The sequence below is a fragment of the Grampus griseus genome (assembly GCF_964374135.1).
Source record: "Grampus griseus genome assembly, chromosome: 16".
NCBI lineage: Eukaryota > Metazoa > Chordata > Mammalia > Artiodactyla > Delphinidae > Grampus > Grampus griseus.
Genome location: NC_139010.1, coordinates 82089253 through 82109569, shown reverse-complemented (window position 1 = coordinate 82109569; position 20317 = coordinate 82089253). Strand labels below are relative to the sequence as shown.

The following is a 20317-nucleotide window of genomic DNA, read 5'->3' as shown; positions in this document are numbered from 1 at the left end:
ATAGTACACGCGACCCCAGTTGGTCACTTACAAGTAACTTCTTACTCTTTGCTTTAGAATAACCCTCACCCCCTGTGTGCTTTATTTTTGTTATTTTGTCAGTGGCGTGTAGTCAAAGGATTGCTTGTAAGTCGGCTTCAGCAAACCTTTTGATGCCTGACCTTCCGGTACGGATTATAGTCAAAATTCCTGTTTAGAAAATGGGTTCTACAAGACGCCTTGTTACCATTAAAAGGAGCGGGGTCGACGGCCCCCACTTTCCACTGAGCCTTCATACCTGCTTGTTTGGAAGGTGAGCCCTGCCCACCCGCGGACAATTTAGACAATTTAGCTTAAAAAAAAAAAACCTCAATATTACTAACCAGAGATTAACAGACGAGATACACAGCTCCAGGAGTAGGCAGCCCTCGAGTGTGCTCAGGACTTCCTGTGTATTGTCATTGTTACTGGTTGTTTATTATGAAATAGAATTCGAAGACAATGTTTACATAGTTGTGTTTTTTCAGTCAAAGAAAAAATTTTAAATTGATTTGATAAAAATATAACTGGAGAAAAATGTACAGGATTCTCAAATCCTGCTTCACTTCAGACTGTCTCTAGAAAGCCATTGTGTTCATCTGAAATCTCTCCAAACTGGGCATTCCTTGGCTGCTGGGGGATATTATTGAACAAGTGAAGGAAGGAATCTGTGCATGGCTTGTCGGTCTTTTTGGAAAAATGGAAATGGGAAGGAAAGTCCTTCTGGTTGCATTTTGAGAACTTCTCTTTTGTTGCCTTGGTGTTGGTGGTGGCAGTAACTCTGGTCCCTGTGTAACAGGCACCATTAATCACACCGCCTCTCCTTTTCTAACATGTGATGGATAAGTTACCCCCCCGTGGAACCCTGTGTGGTGGAACCCTGACCCCCTTCTGCCCCACACCCCATCCTCCCACCAGCCCCACTCCTGCCACGTTCCACCACACTTCAAGCTCTTTCTCCCCTTGGTGCTTTTAGCCAGTTCGAACTTTCACCTCTGGAATTTCTCTACCCTCCTACGTACTGATTGCTTTACAACTTTCAGAGACAGGGTCCATGTTACCTGAGAAGGAGCCTTTACTGAGCCCTGCTCTTGTCTTTCCTAACCCCACACATGGTGATGAGGCTGTGGCTTGCCTGTCTCACTACGAAGCTCCCCAAAGACAGGGACTGTCTAGTTAATAATTCTGTACTCGGTGTCTGGTGTGGGGCCTGGCATATGAGAGGTGATCACTATTCAGCACTCTGGCCGTTGTCCAGTCATCACATCAGCTGGGAAATTGAGTTTGGAATCAGTGTGCGGCAGTGGTTATCAACTGAGAGCCGTATTGCCCCCCAGGAGCTATTTGGCAAAGTCTGGAGACATTTTTTTCACGTCACAATGTGGGAGGCACAGAGCACTGGCCTCAGGGAGCAGAGGTCAGGGTTGCTGCCAAACACCCTACAATGCACAGGACAGCTCCCGCTAGTAGAGAACTAGCTGGCCCCAGACGTCAGCAGCACCAGGGTTAAGAACCATTGATCTATAGTGTCTCCTGATGGCCATCTCCTGCCAAACAGATTCTCAGTTCTAATGAGATCGTCTTTTTCTGTCTCTTGCTGGGATGTTCTGATACCTAAAAATCAAATTCTCTTCTTTGGCTTAAAGTAACTGTTCACTTTCCATAGCTTCCACTCTCTTCAAAAGGGAAAAACAAAAAACATTTTGGTACCAAATAGCAGTAATTCTGTTATCATATTGTAGTGATTAAGTGTATTTTTATGCGAGATTTTATAATCCAGAAACCCACTCGTAAGTGTTTGGTCATGGTACAGGTAGGAAGGGATATTCTTAGACTCCAGAGGTTCGTATTGAGTACAGAGAGGAGGCATACGGTCTGTTCAAACGTGTAAAACCACAGGATGGTAACAGGAACACCAGAGACCCAAAGAGCCTTGCTAAGGGCGTCTTTGATTAGTTTCTGTGTAGGTTTGGGAATTCTTCCTTCAGCTGCTTCCTACTGATGTTAGTTTTCTGTAAAAAGACAGGTTGCATCTAGATAATTTGTAGTTGCTTGTAGATTAGTGTCTGTAATGATAGGAGGCTTGTGACTGTCAGTTAATAGTGTAGTTTATTTATTTATTTTTGGCTGCATTGGGTCTTCGTTGCTGCGCACGGGCTTCCTCTAGTTGCAGCGAGCGGGGGCTACTCTTTGTTGCGGTGCGCAGGCTTCTCATTGCGGTGGCTTCTCTTGTTGCACAGCACGGGCTCTAGGCGTGCAGGCTTCAGTAATTGTGGCTCGCGGGCTCTAGAGCGCAGGCTCAGTAGTTGTGGCACATGGACTTAGTTGCTCCCTGGCATGTGAGATCTTCCCGGACCAGGGCTCAAACCCATGTCCCCTGCATTGGCAGGCGGATTCTTAACCACTGCACCACGAGGGAAGTCCCAATAATATAGTTTTAAAACAATAAAAAGCTCACAAGTTATGAGCATTTACTGTGTGCCAAGCAAATGACAGACATGAGTAACATTTAATTTTCTGAAGAACACCATGATATGTTTGCCAATGGAGTCCTCTTTGTATATGAAGAAACTGAGACATGGAGAGGTCCTTGCATGAAATAACAGCACTTTAGGTGTTGATTAAACCTTGAAACATACATAGCATTACCAATAAACATACATAAACCTTTTTTATAGGAAAAAAGAAAAAAGCACAGAGTACAAACGATAAGTATTCTCCAAACTGATGTAAAGTACTCCTTTAGCTGGATCTTATAAGCATAGATATTTTAGTGAAAGGCAATTCAATTTTGTATTCTAATATTTTCCATTATAATTATTTTTAAGTACTCTTAAGTTTTAATGATTTAAAATAGTTGCTTATACAATACTTATAAAAATTGGGGGCAAAATGCAAAGATCATTTACATTGCCCAGTTTGTCTTTCCTTTATGTCATTACATTTACAGATCAAACATAGTGTCAGGGGCTTCCCAGGTGGCGCAGTGGTTTAGAGTCCGTCTGCCGATGCAGGGGACATGGGTTCGTGCCCTGCTCCGGGAAGATCCCACATGCCGCGGAGCGGCTGGGCCCGTGGGCCATGGCTGCTGAGCCTGCGTGTCCGGAGACTGTGCTCCGCAACGGGAGAGGCCACAACAGTGATAGGCCCGCGTACCGCAAAAAAAAAAAAAAAAAAAAAACACATAGTGTCAGATGCTGTTTTATTTTGAATCACTGATGTAAGTTTTTTAAATTGCAGCAACCTAAAAAGTCTTTATTCTTTTGAATTAAGGAGTATCGAGTGTGACATTCGTATACAGCTTCCCGTAGTGTCCAAACAACACTGCAAAATTGAAATCAATGGACAGGAGGTGAGCGGGTTTTTGGAAGTCTGTTTTTTAAAACTTTTCACTTTTTATCCATTTATTAGTTTACATGGTTTCCTCTCTTTTCTACTTGTAGGCAATATTGTTTAATTTCAGTTCCACAAATCCAACACGAGTAAATGGATCTACTTTTGATAAACCTGTACAGCTAAAACATGGAGACGTGATAACTGTTGTTGATCGGTCTTTCAGGTAGGTAAGAAATGGGCTAAAAAGAAATAGACCTTCTGATCCACCAAAAACTAGCCTCACAGTCCATCAGTGATCCTTCTGTAATGCGGGTGAATGTCAACATGTTTGAGGTTGCCATTCCCAACACAGTCTTTATCTAAATTCATACGGATCTAGAAGGAATGGCAGGTGAGGTTTATTGTGTGCTCCAACTCAAAGATTAGAGAGCACGTAACTATGCCAAGGTGGCCAGGCCCCAAAGGAGGTTCATTTGGTTGTAAGTGTTGTGAAACTGCATTCATTTTATTTTTTTTATTTTAAAGTAAAATACCCTCATAGAGAAAGTTACAAAACGAGATGTATGGCCCAGCTTACCATGAAGTGAGCAGCCTTGTGATAATCGCCCGTCACGGACCGAACTGTGCTCTCCCTAAATTCCCAAGTTGAAGTCCTGACCCCCACCCCCAGCTCCCCGGAACGTGGCTGTCTTTGGAAATAGGACCTTGAAAGAGATGATTAAGTTAAAATGAGGCCATTAGGCTGGGTCCTAATTCAATCCGAGTGGTGTCCTTATAAGAAGAGGAGATTAGGACACAGAAGCCAGGGAAGGAGGTGTTCAGAGTGATGACTGTGCCAAGAGGCAGCAGAGGGCGGCCAGAGCCCAGGAGAGAGGCCCCAGGGAAGCCAACCCTGCCGACACCTTGATCTTGGACTTCCAGCCTCTGGAACTGTGAGAAAATAAATTTCTCTTGTTTAAGCCACCCAGGGTGTGACATTTTGTTATAGAACTAATACATCACCCAAGTCATAAACAGAGCATTTCCGGAAGTTTCTTTCATGCATCTTCTAATCATTACTTCTTCCCCGCACCAAGTAAACCACTAATGTGGCTTTTCTGATAGCATGAAAGTCTTTAGAGTTCTACTACCTAAGCATGCATCTCTAACTGCTATGGTTTTGTCTGCCTTTGTTAAACTCCATAAAGTAGTAACTGAGTTCTGCTTTTACGGTTGTGGGATTCATAGCCTGGATTGGGATGGATGGATTCATCCCAGTTTGTTCCTCTCGCTGCTTAAGGATTTCACTGAAATAAGATCCACAGTTACATACGCAATTAATTCATTCTGGATGGACATTTGAGTAATTGCCAGTTTCTGAAATGAGTCAGAGCTTGCTTTTTATGATCAGATATGGTTACATTTTTACTAATCTGTCCTGGGTGTTTGGAAAAATGTGTGTTCCACAGCTGCTGCGTGGAGTGCTCTGTCTGCGTAGGTCCCTCAGATTCTAATTCCTGACTCTAGAATCCTAGTAAATTTTCCCCCTGATTCTTAGTTACCTGGACAGGTAAGCTGAAATCACGCATTGAAGTTTTTTTTTCTCTTTGTTTTTTACCTTTGTCAGTTTTTTGCGTCCGATATTTTGAGGCCATACTATGGGTTTAAATTAAGAGTCATCTCCTCTTGGTGTGGATGAAGCTGTATCATTCTGAAATGTCCTGTACGTTTAGTAATGCTTTTTTTTTTTTTTTTTTTTTTTTTTTTTTTTTTTGCTGTACGCGGGCCTCTCGCTGCTGTGGTCTCTCCCGTTCCGGAGCATAGGCTCCGGACGCGCAGGCTCAGCGGCCATGGCTCACGGGCCCAGCCGCTCCGCGGCATGTGGGATCTTCCCGGACTGGGGCATGAACCCGTGTCCCCTGCATCGGCAGGCAGACTCTCAACCACGGCGCCACCAGGGAAGCCCTTAGTAATGCTTTTGATGAGAGATTTCATACTATAGTTGTTGTTGTTTTTTTTTTTTAATCACATTGCTTTCAACTTTCATAATCCTTAAGGTTTAGATGACCTTTTGGAACCAGCTGTTAGGTGCACTTTTGTCTATAACTGGTTGATCTTGAGGGATTGACCCTTTTATCATTATAACATGAGCAGTGTCTCTGAATAATTTTTATCTTACAGTCTATTTTGTCTGGTATTGGTACAGCCTCTCCACCTCTCTTCTGGTTACTGTTTGCATGGTATATCTTTTCCCATCATTATCCTTTCATTCTATTTGTGTCTTTGACTCTAAATTGTGTCTCTCGTAGGCAGATGTAGTTGGATCGTTTTTGTCATCCATTCTGCCAATGGAACGCCATTACTGCTTTCATTTGTATTAAATAGATATTTTCTAATTTGAATATCCTGGTCGTTTCTTTTTCTGTGCTTTTTGTGAATTTGCCTTCATTTTTAAAGGGTATTTTTTATTAGATAGAGAAATAAATATTATTTCTAGGCAGGAAATATTTGATGAGGAATGGAGAGCAGAAGTATGTCCCCCAAATGAGATGCTGCTCAAATTAAGATTAGTTGAGATGACAGAATACCTCCAACAAAGACTAGGACATGGGTCATAGGAAGAAGGGCTTGATTCAGAACTCTGGTACCATGAGAAACAGTTCCAGATGACTGGCTGCTTCAGAGCTTATGTAGATGGCATCTAAATTCGAATCAGGCTGTCTCACCGAGGTACCAGAGTTCAGTATGTGTTATAAAAGTTTCTGTGAATGGATACCTGAGGTCTGTTAGAACAACCATGTCTCTTGCTAAATATCTTTGCGTCTTCCTAAAATATGCCTGTCTTTGTTCAGATACAGATGGAGTAAGTGGAAAGCTGAAAAGATCATAGTGATCTTAAAGTAGAGCTCTGTGGTTACCCTGTGGTGAATGACATCACAGAGTGATAAAGGTGTCAGATGCCAACCAGCTTCTTGGTTGACCTTCCAAGCCATCAGATGATTTCCACGAACAAAAACTAGCAGACACCAGGTTTTGCTCTCTTGTGCAGTTGGTTCCAACACAGGAGGTGCTCAGGGAAGTTGTTGAATCTTACAGACTAGTCAGGGTTCAGAAATTTAATCTGGTCCCAACCTCTGACCGTGGTGTTCCAGAAGAAACCAATTTACCTAAGTTTTTAGCATAAAAACACTTTCCTGATTTCTTTCCATGAATACGGTAATGTCTTGAGTAAAACCTGATCTTTGTTCCTTGCTCCTTGGACATTAGTCAGATGTGGAAGTTTTATCATTGGTTACAAATCTTTAATCTGAATATATGCCTGTCATTCTGTGCACTTCAGGTATGAAAATGAAAGTCATCAGAATGGAAGCAAGTCACCTGAATTTCCAGGACAAAGATGGGAACAGGTGATGGGGGGATATTATGGAACTTTGGGCTCTGATTCTGTTGCATGATGATATGAAGTCATTTATATGCACTTTGACACTGATTTCTCACAAGGGAGAACGACTTACCAGTTATAGTAGGAAAATGTCGCTAAGGTAGTAAAACAAGGTGAACTTAGATATATCAAGATAATTTGAACTATCCTTCCTCTTTCATTCAAAATGAGAGCACCAGGTGTTACACTTCGGGCCCAAAGTCTCCTAAAGTAACTCGCAATATGATTTTGCAAACCTTTGGTTAGGGCAACCCTGACGCAGGGTTCCAGACCACTCAGATTCCAGAACCACATGATCTGGAGGCTCATTTTTTGTCCCATTGTACTCATTGGTCTTTATTCATCCAGAATAATCACATCAGAGCTGTAGGTACCAATGATGCTTCCCAGTTTTGACAGACATGACCCGCGACACTGGAGGAGAGTTACTGCCCTGTGTCTATCCGTGGAGAAAACGTATTCCAAACGACCCACCTTATTAAAATGCAGTCTGGGCCCATCCTGGGAGATTTAGCAGGACTTAGAAGGTTCTGGGTTACTCCTGAGACTTCCTATCCTTCTTACTTTTTATGAAGCTATTCAAGCTATTCTCTTCTGACCAGGTTGGAATTCCCTGGCTTAAGAGTCTTAGCACAGATACTCCTGAAATCAGCAGTGGGCTCTGCATTTGAAGTTCCCTGCTCCTGCCATGTGCCCTTGCTTCCCCAGAGGACTAACTTTAATGTCAACCCTGCTCATCAGCTTTGGGGGAAAGCTAGCTTTTGAGGTATCCCACCCACCAACCAACGCCGCTTCTAACTCGTTAGTAGGTATAAGGAACCCAACCAAAAAGCTGGACTATGGGTTAGATAAGAGGTCCCAGTGGTCTATGACCTGTTCGTTATCTGGATTGTGATAAAGTAAATATTGAAGTTGAATACTTAGAACATGTTATTTGACAGTGATTTTTATGGCTATTGGATATTATAGTACAAAAAATATGGGCTTGTATTTTGCACACAGTTTTAAATTTTAATTCATTTTTATTGTTCAGTCATATGATTCCTTTTGTCAACCTCAGATTGGAAGTTAGAAACCGAGCCCTCACATGGGAAGTTTGAGAAGCAGCGTATTCAATACCAAGATATCGGAAATTGATTAAAGAAAGAAGTTAAAGTATTTGCCTTTGGATATATTTTGTGATTTCCACCCCTAATAATTCAGAAGATATTATTTTTCCTCCTTTGAAACAATATTGGACTTTTATATCTTACATCTGTGTTATTCTGTAGTTGTTCCTTACCCTCTAAAAAGCTGCCTGGGAAGGAATGTGAAGGTGGCCCAGCAGGAGGGCTGCACCCCAGCCCCGTGCTCTGAGGGTACAGGGCCTCTGGGTGCATTGTTTTCGCTTTTGCCTTAACTTCTGGGCTTTCAGATAAACCCTTAGTACCTGCCAGCAATGAGCACACATGCTAAGTGGAGCCCCACTTCACCCACGGGCCCTTTAGCCAACTTCTGATAAAACAGTGTAAAGTCAATAATTCTGTGCCCTTGGTAGGTTCCCAGATACTGAGTGGATGATGTTTACTTTTAGCTTTGATTCTTCTTTCATAGAAGTTCAAGGAAGTTATAAAAAGTCACTGCCGTTCAATTTAAGCAATTTTAATCTTCAAGTTTGTTTCTTATTCTATTACTATATTTTCAAAAAATCAACTGAGAAATGCTTGTGTTATGAGTACCAGCCCAATGTCTTGGGCTCGTTTCTCAAAGTCGCTGAAGGTTCTCTAAGAACAGTTGGGTAGAGGAGGTCATCAAAGGAAGAACATTTTAGTAAATGTGACTGTCCGTATTTGAAAAGGCATCTAAATTGCTGTTCTTATCTGCCAATTCACAGGAGCCTTCGCGTCGGGTCTCAAGATCTAGCTTCCCTTCCAACCTTGGTTAGTAGATTTTTGGTTTTGTCTGGGATCCTGTAAGATCTGTTCTCTATGTAGCTTTGTGGCAAGGAAGGGACAGACATAGGCAGACACGTGAGTTAACTTTTCTCACAAGTGATGTATGGGCTCCATATGCTTGTTGGAGGGTCCATGTAGAGACGAACTGTCATGCTCAGTTGTTGCCCCTAATTCTGAGCAGATTGATAGCATTGGATGTCTCCTGTTGGTTATAGGAGGTATAAGAGGCTAAAGTGATTTATTTATTTTCATCATGGAACTAGTACCAGAACACCATTAGAATACATTTTGGACATTAAGAAATTTGTAGGCTAAGTGGAAAGCTAGGTTTTTAAGACAATTTGAAATAATTTTAAAATGTGAATATTGCCCATGTTAATCACTGAGAAACTCTCGAATTTCTGCTTCTTATTTCATAACTCATTGTCAAGATGGAAAAGTTCAAGATTCCAGTGCCCGTTCAAAATTCACGGAAGACGCTGCTTCCGGAAGGCCTGTGGTGCATGGGAAGAATGTCACAGGAGCTGGTATTGTCTCAGGTGGCTCAGAAGATCCTGTTGCTGGGAAGACACCTAACAGCGTTCATTCCTCAGAACGTTCTGGAGATAATGGCAGAAATGCAACAGCTCCCACTGCTGGGGATTCTCAAGAAGGTTCCAGTGTAACATTCGGGATCAGTAATGGAGAACTGAAGGCTTTTTCCTCTAGAAAGTGTCTTAAGGAGAGTGACCAAAATGAGTCTCCCTTTAGGAAGCTTTATGAGTCAATGAAGGTGGAGTTAGATGTGAAATCAGGAAAAGTCAATGTTCTTCAGAATCGCAGAAAATCAGGATCACAGAGTCATTGCACACCAGGAAAAGAAAGCACTGGTGCTTTACAGAGCAAGACTCTGGTCTCACTTAAATCCAGACCCAAATCGGGCCAAAGCCCCCAAATTAAGGCAGACCCTGCTTCAGGAGAACAAGGAAGTAGCCAGACTGAGGGGAAGAGGAGTGATGAGCCATTTCAGACGCCCAAGGAGACCAGGAGTCCCAGCAGCGTCTGCACAGAGATAGAGACGCTGCAAACCACGACCCCCGAACCATATTCACAACAAAGTCCCTCACGGAGTGGGCGGAGTGAAGACCTGAGTGTTGTCAATGGTGGTGCGTCCCTGAACCTAGATCAAAGTGAAGGCTCCAGGGCAGATATTAAAACGTTTCGTCCTCGGAAGTTCTTACCTAGTATTCAAACGCCCGTTAAAGTTGAGAGTTTTGGAAATACACCAGAAAAACTTTGCTCCGGAAAGAGGAAGAGAAATCCTACAAATGTTGACGATCTGACAACAGAAACAGAGATTCTGCATCAGACAATTTCAGCTCCATTGGTCCCTCAAGTTGAAAGGAAGATTCAAAGCGATTTTCTCAACAAGCCTGAGAAGCTGGGCATGGCAGCGGATCCGGTGAGCCCTGGGTTACCCGGTCTTAGCTCGGCTGATGGCAGCAGCTTCGGCGATTCCACGAGTAAGTTTATTTAACTGTAAATGTATCCCCCCCAGGTTTACTCCTACCTTATGTCTAGGTATGAATTAGTGGGACCTTCCTTCATTCACGAATGATGAGCTCTGTGAGTCACATAAAGGCCCATATTCATCATCTACTCATAGATTTGCATGAAGACCCAGATAACCAACCAACCAGAGCAGTGCTGGTTATTAGGGGAGAATTAGCGGGGGTCCAAGGAGATAAGCTGGTTCCAAAGCATATCTGATTCTTCTGTCTACCGCAGAACAAAGGAGAATAAGCATAAGCATAATTGCTTTTCACAGGAGTTTAATTCTGAACTATAAGCTCTTTTATCCTATGAGTTTGATCCTCTAGAATAAGTCAGTGGAAATCCCTTGGAACTCTTTTCATGTGGGGTGGCCCTTAAAACACACCTGCCCCATCCCCATGGGTCTACGTGCCAGGTGTTCTTTTACGTGCCTTTCAGACACTCATTTCCCATCCTCTCTTCTGGCAGCAGGAGGGCCCACGAGACAGGAGTTTTGTTATCTTCCTTTTGCAAACGGGGAAACCAGTAACCTAATGGCACCCCATGGGTGGCAGAGATGTGACCTGTGGAGCAGGCGTGGTAGCTCCAGGGCCTCCCACGCTCCTCGGGGGCCCCCAGGTGTTCCGATGCTGTGCCCTGTCAGCTCTGCTTCTGCAGGGAGCCCCCAGGGCAGGGGTGTGCGGCTCTGAAAGCAGACCCACGCACATCAGTCACAGAGTCCCCACAAGTCTTACAAACGGGGCGCCTCACTCAGGCAAGGGTTTATGTTGACAAGTGGTTTGCAAAGATGGATAGTGGGGCTTGGGACGCGTGAATTGCCCATCTGTCAATATCACCAGGAGAGGTTTCCAGCTCGAATTCTACTCGCTGGGTAGGTCTGAGACCCAAGTGTGAGTCTCTTGGAAAAGCTTTCTCAGGCCACTGCTGAAGCCTCATCCCCTTCATCCCCCTGCTCCGAAGTGGGAGCCACTGCTCCAGGCCACTCCCTTTATTAAGCTCTGTCCGCACAGGACTTGTCAATGTTTAAAGAAAGTCCTTGTCCTGTCAGGTTGGGACTTGGCATTTAGTGGTTTGTCCTGGATCTTTCCTGAGCTCTTGAAGCAGCATCACCCTCGTCAACATCACAAGAGAGTAAAGGTGTGTGAGGTGCCAGGTTTCAGTGAATTTACAGTAAGTTTGTCTTCAATGGTAGATGGAAACAAGTCACACCTATGGTACTGTTCTCCTTTGCCCTCTCCACGTCTGTACCCGTTCCTCTAGATAAGATGGATGGGGTGTCCCTGAAGAGGAGGCGGGTCTCCTTTGGTGGTCGCCTGAGACCTGAATTATTCGATGAAAACTTACCTCCCAACACACCTCTCAAAAGAGGAGAGACACCAAAGCAAAGAAGGTCTCTGGTCACCCACACGCCAGCCGTCCTGAAGAAAATCATCAAGGTGAGTTTACCCACTGGTCCCCGCTTCGGGTCTGATGATAGCACACATCCTTGGTCCATATTCTTTCCAACCCCTCACACTAGTAGAATGACAATGAACACCTTTTTCTTTCTAATAACAAAGTAAAAATATAAAAGTCTCTGTGAGAGCTCATTCATGTGGGTGTTGGGAACTGAGCACCTGGGTTCCTAACCATGGCCCGAGGGTGACTGAGCACAGGTGGGTCCTCAGGACTTTCCTTCTCTGCAGAGGCCTCCTGCTGACCACACTTGCAGGGCCAGGTGGTCATGCTAGGGTTATAGTCAATACATTTGGAAAGAATCTGGAGGCATCACGACACAGAACCGTAAGGTTTTGGTGTTTTTCCCTTTTAGAATTACAAGGTGAAAAGAAAAATCTTGGATGGCAGCACACCCATGATTTTCATCATCAGCTCTTTACAATTTTTCATCACCTACCCTAGGCTGTGACCTTAGATCTCTAGAAAGGTGTTGGCCCACAGCTCGCCTTCATCAGAGGGCTTGGGAAGCCTTTAATTTCCTTTCACACTAACAGGCGTGTGAGGTATGTCTCCTTTCCTTCCCTTTTATATGGGCTCCCGGAAGTGAGTGGCTGTCTTTCCATGCAGATCAAAGGTGGTTAAATTCCCACGGACGGTGTTTCCTTGGACTTAGATAAGAGCCTCACTCATGAGGAAGTTCCTTTCATCTTTCCACCTGAAATACCCCAATTAAGATTTGTTTGGTGTTTTCTTCCCCCCGCCACTTTTTTTTTTTTTTTTTTTTTAAGTGAGAGACGTAGACTCCCATCTCTACCATATACTTGACAGACACTGGTTGAAACGTTTGGTGCTTCCAGATTTAAACAGTTTGGGATTGACACGTACACACGGCTATATTTAAAATAGATAACCAACAAGGACCTGCTGTATAGCACAGGGAACTCTGCTCAATATTCTGTAATAACCTAAATGGGAAAAGAATTTGAAAAAGAATAGATACATGTATATGTATAACTGAACTAACACTAACACAACACTGACACTAACACAACATCGTTAATCACCTATACTCCAATATAAAATAAATAGAAAGCCTGGTGGTGCTGAATTCTCTTAGCTTTTGCTTGTCTTTAAAGCTTTTGCTTTCTCTGTCGAATCCGGATGAGATCCTTGCCAAGTAGAGTGATCTTGGTTGTAGTTTCTTCCCTTTCATCACTTTAAGTATATCATGCCACTCCCTTCTGGCTTGCAGAGTTTCTGCTGAGAAATCAGCTGTTAACCTTATGGGAGTTCCCTTGTATGTTATTTGTCGTTTTTCCCTTGTTGCTTTCAGTAATTTTTCTTTGTCTTTAATTTTTGCCAGTTTGATTACTATGTGTCTCTGTGTGTTTCTCCTTGGGTTTCTCCTGTATGGGACTCTGTGCTTCCTGGACTTGGGTGGCTATTTCCTTTCCATGTTAGGGAAGTTTTCGACTATAATTTCTTCAAATATTTTCTCTGTTCCTTTCTCTCTCTCTTCTCCTTCTGGGACCCCTATAGTGCGAATGTTGTTGGCATTTAATGCTGTCCCAGAGGTCTCTTAGGCTGTCTTCATTTGTTTTCATTCTTTTTTCTTTATTCTGTTCCGTGGCAGTGAATTACACCATTCTGTCTTCCAGGTCACTTATCTGTTCTTCTGCCTCAGTTATTCTGCTATTGATTCCTTCAAGTGTATTTTTCATTTCAGTTATTGTATTGTTCATCTCTGTTTGTTTGTTCTTTAATTCTTCTAGGTCTTTGTTAAATATTTCTTGCATCTTCTCAATCTTTGCCTCCATTCTTTTTCCCAGGTCCTGGATCATCTTCACTATCATTATTCTGAATTCCTTTTCTGGAACGTTGCCTATCTCCACTTCACTTAGTTGTTTTCCTGGGGTTTTTTCTTGTTCCTTCATCTGGTACGTAGCCCTCTGCCTTTTCATCTTGTCTGTCTTTCTGTGAATGTGGTTTTTGTTCCACAGGCTGCAGGATGGTAGTTCTTCTTGCTTCTGCTGTCTGCCCTCTGGTGGATGAGGCTATCTGAGAGGCTTGTGCAAGCTTCCTGATGGAAGGGACTGGTGGTGGGTAGATCTGACTGTTGCTCTGGTGGGCAGAGCTCAGTAAAACTTTAATCCGATTGTCTGCTAATGGGCGGGGCTGGGTTCCCTCCCTGCTGGTTGTTTGGCCTGAGGCGACCCAACACTGGAGCCTACCCAGGCTCTTTGGTGCGGCTAATAGGGGACTCTGGGGGGGCTCACGCCAAGGAGTACTTCGCAGAACTTCTGCTCCCAGTGTCCTTGTCCCTTGGTGAACCACAGCCACCCCCCCACCCCCCTCTGCAGGAGACCCTCCAACACCAGCAGGAAGGTCTGGTTCAGTCTCCTATGGGGTCACTGCTCCTTCGCCTGGGTCCCGATGCACACACTACTTTGTGTGTGCCCTCTAAGAGTGGAGTCTCTGTTTCCCCCAGTCCTGTCCAAGTCCTGCAATCAACTCCTGCTAGCCTTCAAAGTCTGATTCTCTGGGAATTCCTCCTCCCGTTGCTGGACCCTCAGGTTGGGAAGCCTGATGTGGGGCTCAGAACCTTCATTCCAGTGGGTGGACTTCTGTGGTATTAGTGTTGTCCAGTTTGTGAGTCACCCACCCAGCGGTTATGGGATTTGATTTTATTGGAATTGCGCCCCTCCTACCGTCTCACTGTGGCTTCTCCTTTGTCTTTGGATGTGGGGTGTCTTTTTGGGTGAGTTCCAGTGTCTTCCTGTCGATGATTGTTCAGCAGTTAGTTGTGATTCCAGTGCTCGCACAAGAGGGATTGAGCACACGTCCTACTCCGTCATCTTGAGCCTACAGAGAAGTTATATTTGTGGTGAGGTTTCTTATATTTGTGGTGAGGTTTCTTACGCACATTTAAATCTTGTCAGGAGCAGCCTCAGCCGTCAGGGAAAGAAGATTCTTCAGAAGTCTGTCTGCAGGCGACTGCGCAGGATGCGTTTGTGAGGCCTCCAGCTCCTAACGCTGCTCCCGCTTCTCCAGACGCGCCCGGCCAATGCCATAGCTTACCCAAGGCGTCTTCCATCTCCAGCGACAGCAAATCTCCACATCAGACAGATATTCCCAAGAGAGGACGGAGAAAAAGTAGCAACCTGCCCTCCAAGAGAGCTTCCGTGGATCGAAGCCAGCATGGCATCTTACAGATGATTTATTCCAAGAGAAGGAGTGGCGCTTCTGAGGCCAATTTAGTTGGTTAGTGTTGTATCAGCAGATAGGTTTCAAGGTTGATTTTCTCGTTAGTGCCGGTTTTGAAAAGTCTCAACATCTTTTCCCTGTGACAGTGGCAAAATCGTGGGCAGACGTGGTAAAACTTGGTACCAAGCAGACCCAGACCAGAGCTGTTCAACGTGGACCTCCACGACCCCTGAGCAAGAGGCAAAGAAGAACCAATAATACCCCGAAGGTAGGTGTTCCAATGTGAATTGCTCTTTGATACATCATATGATTAAGGGATACATTAAGTGTGGATTGAGGCTTTGACGCTTTATTGACTTCCTGATTGTTTTCCAGAAGCTGACTGGCATCGTTCACAATCAATTTAGCACAGGCCACGCAAACTCTCCCTGTACCATAATAATAGGGAAAGCTCACATCGAGAAAGTGAACGGGCCAGCTCGGCCCTACAGGATGCTGAACAACTTCGTGGTCAACAAACCAATGGACTTTAGTGAAGATCTTTCAGGTAAAAGCATAGCCATGGCTCTTAGGAACCAGAACGCTTTCATCCTCCTGCGTGGGTCCACATGGGTTGGTGTCACGTTTGTTTATCTGCTGTGCGTGGGACAGGAGGATAAACAATCTAGTCAACTCGGAGGGTCATGATATTCAAGGAACAGGGTGCTGGACTGGAGAACAAGGCCGGGTCCCTGACGATTTGGAGTCACGTGGCCTGTAGGAAGCAGGTATGGCAGGAAATGCACATCTTTACCTGGGAGAGCAGCGCGGGTATACGACGTTGGCAGCGGCTTTATGGTGAAAAAGCAGCCTTGCTCTTATAATTGCCAGAGTCGGAGCAATTGGTTTGAGTGATGTTTTGTTTCAAGATTTCTTTTCCTTCCGTGTAGCTTAGCTGGTTCATGAAACAGAGGCTTCTCTGAGCCATTCATAGTTGAGCCAGTATTGCTATTTTCAGTAAAAGTGTGATGTGAGCTGCTGACACTTGTACTGGATTAGAACCACGGCAGGACCCTGGGTTTGGGATTTTCTGCTACGTCGTTTGACCAGTGGTTTCCATTCTGAGCACCTATGGAGGGAGGTGACACTTGAATCCATTAGGTGGAACCTAGTTTTTATTTCCTGGTGGATTTTAAGATGGGAGAATTGTTGTACCACTTATAAAACCTATGCAAGATACTCTCCAATTAGAATCACATTTGGATCAACATATTTATTAGCTTTTTAAAAGCAAACTATAAAAATGTAGAACAGTGATAGCCAGAGTTCTGATAGCATGCTCCATGAGTAAAAAACAATTTGAGCTTATACCGCCCAATACGCAGATATCTGTGTATGCTTGTAAATTACGCACACGTGTGAGTGTACTACTATATATGTTACGAAGCATTGAAGGCAAATTCTCAAAAATATTTATAAGATAAGTAGAAGTTTAAAGAGTACCTGGGATGGTAAATTTTTTCAGCCTTCCTTCAAAACATTTTTCTAGACACTCAACAAAGGCCACCCCTCGGTGTGAGTACTTTTATGACAAAACATTAATATGTGATGAAATGTTAAATCTTGGATATTTTAAGTAAGGCCTGAACGGTGGCGGAGGAATGAGCTTTTTAAGTGAGCTGCCTGGCTTGGGTGCCTTCAGAACAGGCTTCCCAAACACAATTTGCAGACGGCTGCCAGACTGAGAGAGTCAGCTGCTGGTCTGTTTTGGTCCATTGATGTCAGAATGAGAAAAGTAAGGAGAACAGGAGGAGAATGAGAGTTTGAGAAACTTAAGTCTTCCCTTTAGCGAACTGGATGGGTTTGCTTGTTTGTTTTCTGAGATTATGTTGGTACTACCTTTTGGTGTTAAAATGAAAAGATGGTGATATTAGTACTTGACCATACTAAAAATGGGCAGTCCTATCTCACTTTTAACATTTGGACATTTTATTTGTACATAAACTCTTGTAGTGCATAACCTAGGACTTATCGAAGGAGCCTGAGGGCCCTGGATTTGGGGATGCATGGAGAGGGACCCTGGAGGGCAGCCTCTGTCCTCTGGCCAATGCTCACAGCTGGAGTTCACTCTAGAAGAGGGTGGACATCAACTTCCTTCATTACATTCTTTCCAAGAGGAAGGCCAGAGAAGAGGCCACATATGAGTCTAACTTGCCATTGCCCTCTTCAAAATATGGGTTCACAGCTGATGCATCAACCTCTCCTGTGAGACCCTGTCTCCCGGAAGTTCTAGGGAGTGATCTGTTGTTTGCCTTCCGACATCTCCTCTGTTGTACATGAGGACAGGCATGCTGATTTGCAGGTATGAGCAGTCTGTTAACTGTTTTTCCACTATTTTCATGTAACAGGGCTGCCTGAGATGTTCAAGACTCCAGTGAAAGAGAAACCACAAAGGATGAGCCTGTGTCCCTCCACTTTTTCAAATTCAGAGGATTTTCTTGGAGAAGAGCTTCCAGTACCTCATTCAGGAGGAAAACCTCTGCTGTGTGCTTCAGAAAATTCTGGTGGGTTTCCTTTTTTTCCCCTGGCACTTTGATCTTTTCAGTGGAAACTGTAGATGGTCTTCTTTTTTCACAACAGCTACTGTATTATTTCACTACGACAGATATTCCTGATAAAGTACCATGTCCAGCTTCCCTGTCCCATTGTTCTTAGGGGAGGTTTCTATCAGCAGCTGAAGTAGCACTGGCTTTCAGAGACTTGCATGGAAAGGCACATGCCTGTTTACTAACCGTAAACTACGGGTGTACACGTGGCCTTCTTCATTTAGCATAAGTGAAGAGGCTGACAAGCAGGAAAGTGTAATGATCTCTCATCATACTTATATGTAAATTACTCAAATGTGAGAGTGCTGTCAATTACCAAAGAGAAAGGCAGCAGGTGTGCACCACACAGGTACTCCTGTTAATCTCTGGTTGGGCACCTGCCGCAGGGTGAGAGTGAGATGTGAGTCTGTTTCTCTCTCATTTACACTGGTCACCGAGTTTCTGTCACAGAGGGGACAGTGTGCTACACTCAAGATGCTTCCTGTTGCTAAAGAATTGATGTTTCCCGTGTAACATGGACCCTTAGCGCACTAAGTATAACCCATATTATTGCATTGGTGGTCCAGCAGATGAAACAGCCGTTTCTCACGTTTGATGAAAAAAATGTGTGTGTTCAGCTCACTGAGACCTGACTGGCAGCCTAAGGAATGTTTTTCTTTTATCCGATCCCCATAGACCCTTACCACTGCCTATGCATGACCCCCCTCTGTGTCACCCAAAAACATTGTTCTTAATTGTGTGTGGTTCATGTCAGGCAGATTTATGGCCACGTAGGCAGCCTCGTATCCTGAGATGGATGGGAGGCTGGTTTATTGGCTCTTAAATACCTCGTGAGGCTAAAACACCACATTGGCGCACGGTGCACAGAATCTACTCATCATGCATGTTTTAATTTCTTATAGGACAGAATGTGTCCCCCGGGACTCAAGATGCACCGAAAGAGCTGTCTGATCAAAGTTCTGCAAGCCCTGCCTTAAGACGCCAGAGTATTAAAATTAAAATAGATGAAAGTATTACGAAAACTCCCAGGAACGTGTATAAATCAGCAGGTGCTGAGATGGAAACTCCAGTGTCTGAGGCAATGACACCAAAGACAACATCAAGTGCAAAGAAGTTGAGAAGGTCCATGGAGCTCAGAAGCTCACAGGCACCAGGTGTAGAGTGTAAAAACGAAGGCCCAAAACCTGCCGCTCTTGAGAACGTCTTGGGAAGGTGTCTGAGGAAAGCACCACAGCCAGAGCAGAAGCTGGAGGGAGACGCGAAGGAGAGTGAAGCGCGGGCAGAGCACGTGGGGTCGAAAGGGGGTTCCACACACACGGTAGCCGCGAGGGGGCCAAGGAGAGCCTCAGAGCTCAGGTGTGAGGTAGCAGCAGACCTGACCGCCCGCGGGAGCTTGCAGGAGACACAGCCTGAGGAAGACCAGCTGCACATCCCAAGTCTCCTACAGACCCCAGCTCATGCCAAGGAAGCAGTGGATGCAGAGAACAGAGCCACAAAAATGCTCTGTAAATCTCCCAGATCAGGAACAGTCGGCACGCCCACCAGGACAAACACACAGCTCAAGACACCTGCCTGGAAAGCGGATGTAGAAGATGCCTCAGCCCTCGGAAAACTCACACAGACACCTGGGAAAACTATGCCCAGGCACAGAGAACCAGGTGATGACAAATGCATCAAATTGTTTCAGGAAACTCCAAAGCAGAAACCGGACCCTGCAGAAAATGTAGCTGGAAGTAAGAGGCGGCCAAGGACACCCAAGGGAAAGGCCCCACCCCTGGAAGACCTGGCTGGCTTCAAAGAGCTCTTCCAAACCCCAGATCATGCAAAGCAACCAATGACTGATGACACACCTACCACAATACCCTATAAATCTCCACCAGCAGAAGCAGTCAACATGCCAACAAGTAGCAAGAGATGCCTCCAGACACTTTCCCAGGAAGTGGATGTGCAGGAAAATGTCTCGGCTCTCAGGAAGCCCACACACTCACACAGAGAACCAGAAGGTGGTGACGGAGGCATTGCAGTGTCTCAGGAAGCTCCAGGAGGAAAGCTGGGCCCTACAGAAAATGTAATTGGAAGCAAGAGGCGGCTAAGGACACCCAAGGAAAAGGCCCCACCCCTGGAAGACCTGGTTGGCTTCAAAGAGCTCTTCCAAACACCAAATCACACAGTGGAACCAATGAGTGCTGACAAAATCTTCAAAATGCTCTGCCAGTCTCCACAACTAGAACCAATCAGCACACCAAGTAGAAAGGGACGTCTCAAGACACCTTCCCAGAAAGTGGCTGTGCAGGAAGATGTCTCAGCTCTCAGGAAGCCCACACACTCACACAGAGAACCAGAGGGTGGTGACGGAGGCATTGTGGTGTCTCAGGAAGCTCCAGGAGAAAAACTCAACCCTGTAAAAGATGTAACTGGAAGCAAGAGGCAGCCAAGGACACCCAAGGAAAAGGCCTCACCCCTGGAAGACTTGGCTGGCTTCAAAGAGCTCTTCCAAACCCCACATCAAGCCAAGGAACCAGTGACTGAGGGCAGAACCCCCAAAATGCTCTGCCGATCTCCACCACCAGAACCAGTTGTCACATCAACCAGCATGACCAGACGTCTCAAGACACCTTCCCAGAAAGTGGCTGTGCAGGAAGACCTCTCAGCTCTCAGGAAGGCCACACACTCACACAGAGAACCAGAGGGTGATGACGGAGGCATTGCAGTGTCTCAGGAAGCTCCAGAAGAAAGGCTGGACCCTGCAGAAAATGTAATTGGAAGCAAGAGGCGGCTAAGGACACCCAAGGAAAAGGCCCTACCCCTGGAAGACCTGGCTGGCTTCAAAGAGCTCTTCCAAACCCCAG

The 20317-nt window shown here is 44.9% G+C and overlaps 1 protein-coding gene across 1 annotated transcript; it reads left to right on the top strand.

Annotated features, from left to right (window-relative positions):
• Positions 1-200: 200 nt before the first annotated feature.
• On the top strand, positions 201-17859 carry MKI67 (marker of proliferation Ki-67; the record flags this gene model as incomplete). The annotated part of the gene is made up of 11 exons (XM_082672980.1): positions 201-292; positions 3292-3370; positions 3462-3577; positions 6674-6740; positions 8649-8694; positions 11503-11678; positions 14619-14940; positions 15030-15151; positions 15259-15430; positions 17271-17426; positions 17855-17859. The coding sequence occupies 11 exons, from the start codon at positions 201-203 to the stop codon at positions 17857-17859; spliced, it is 1353 nt and encodes a 450-aa protein (XP_082529106.1).
• Between the last annotated feature and the right edge of the window lie 2458 nt (positions 17860-20317).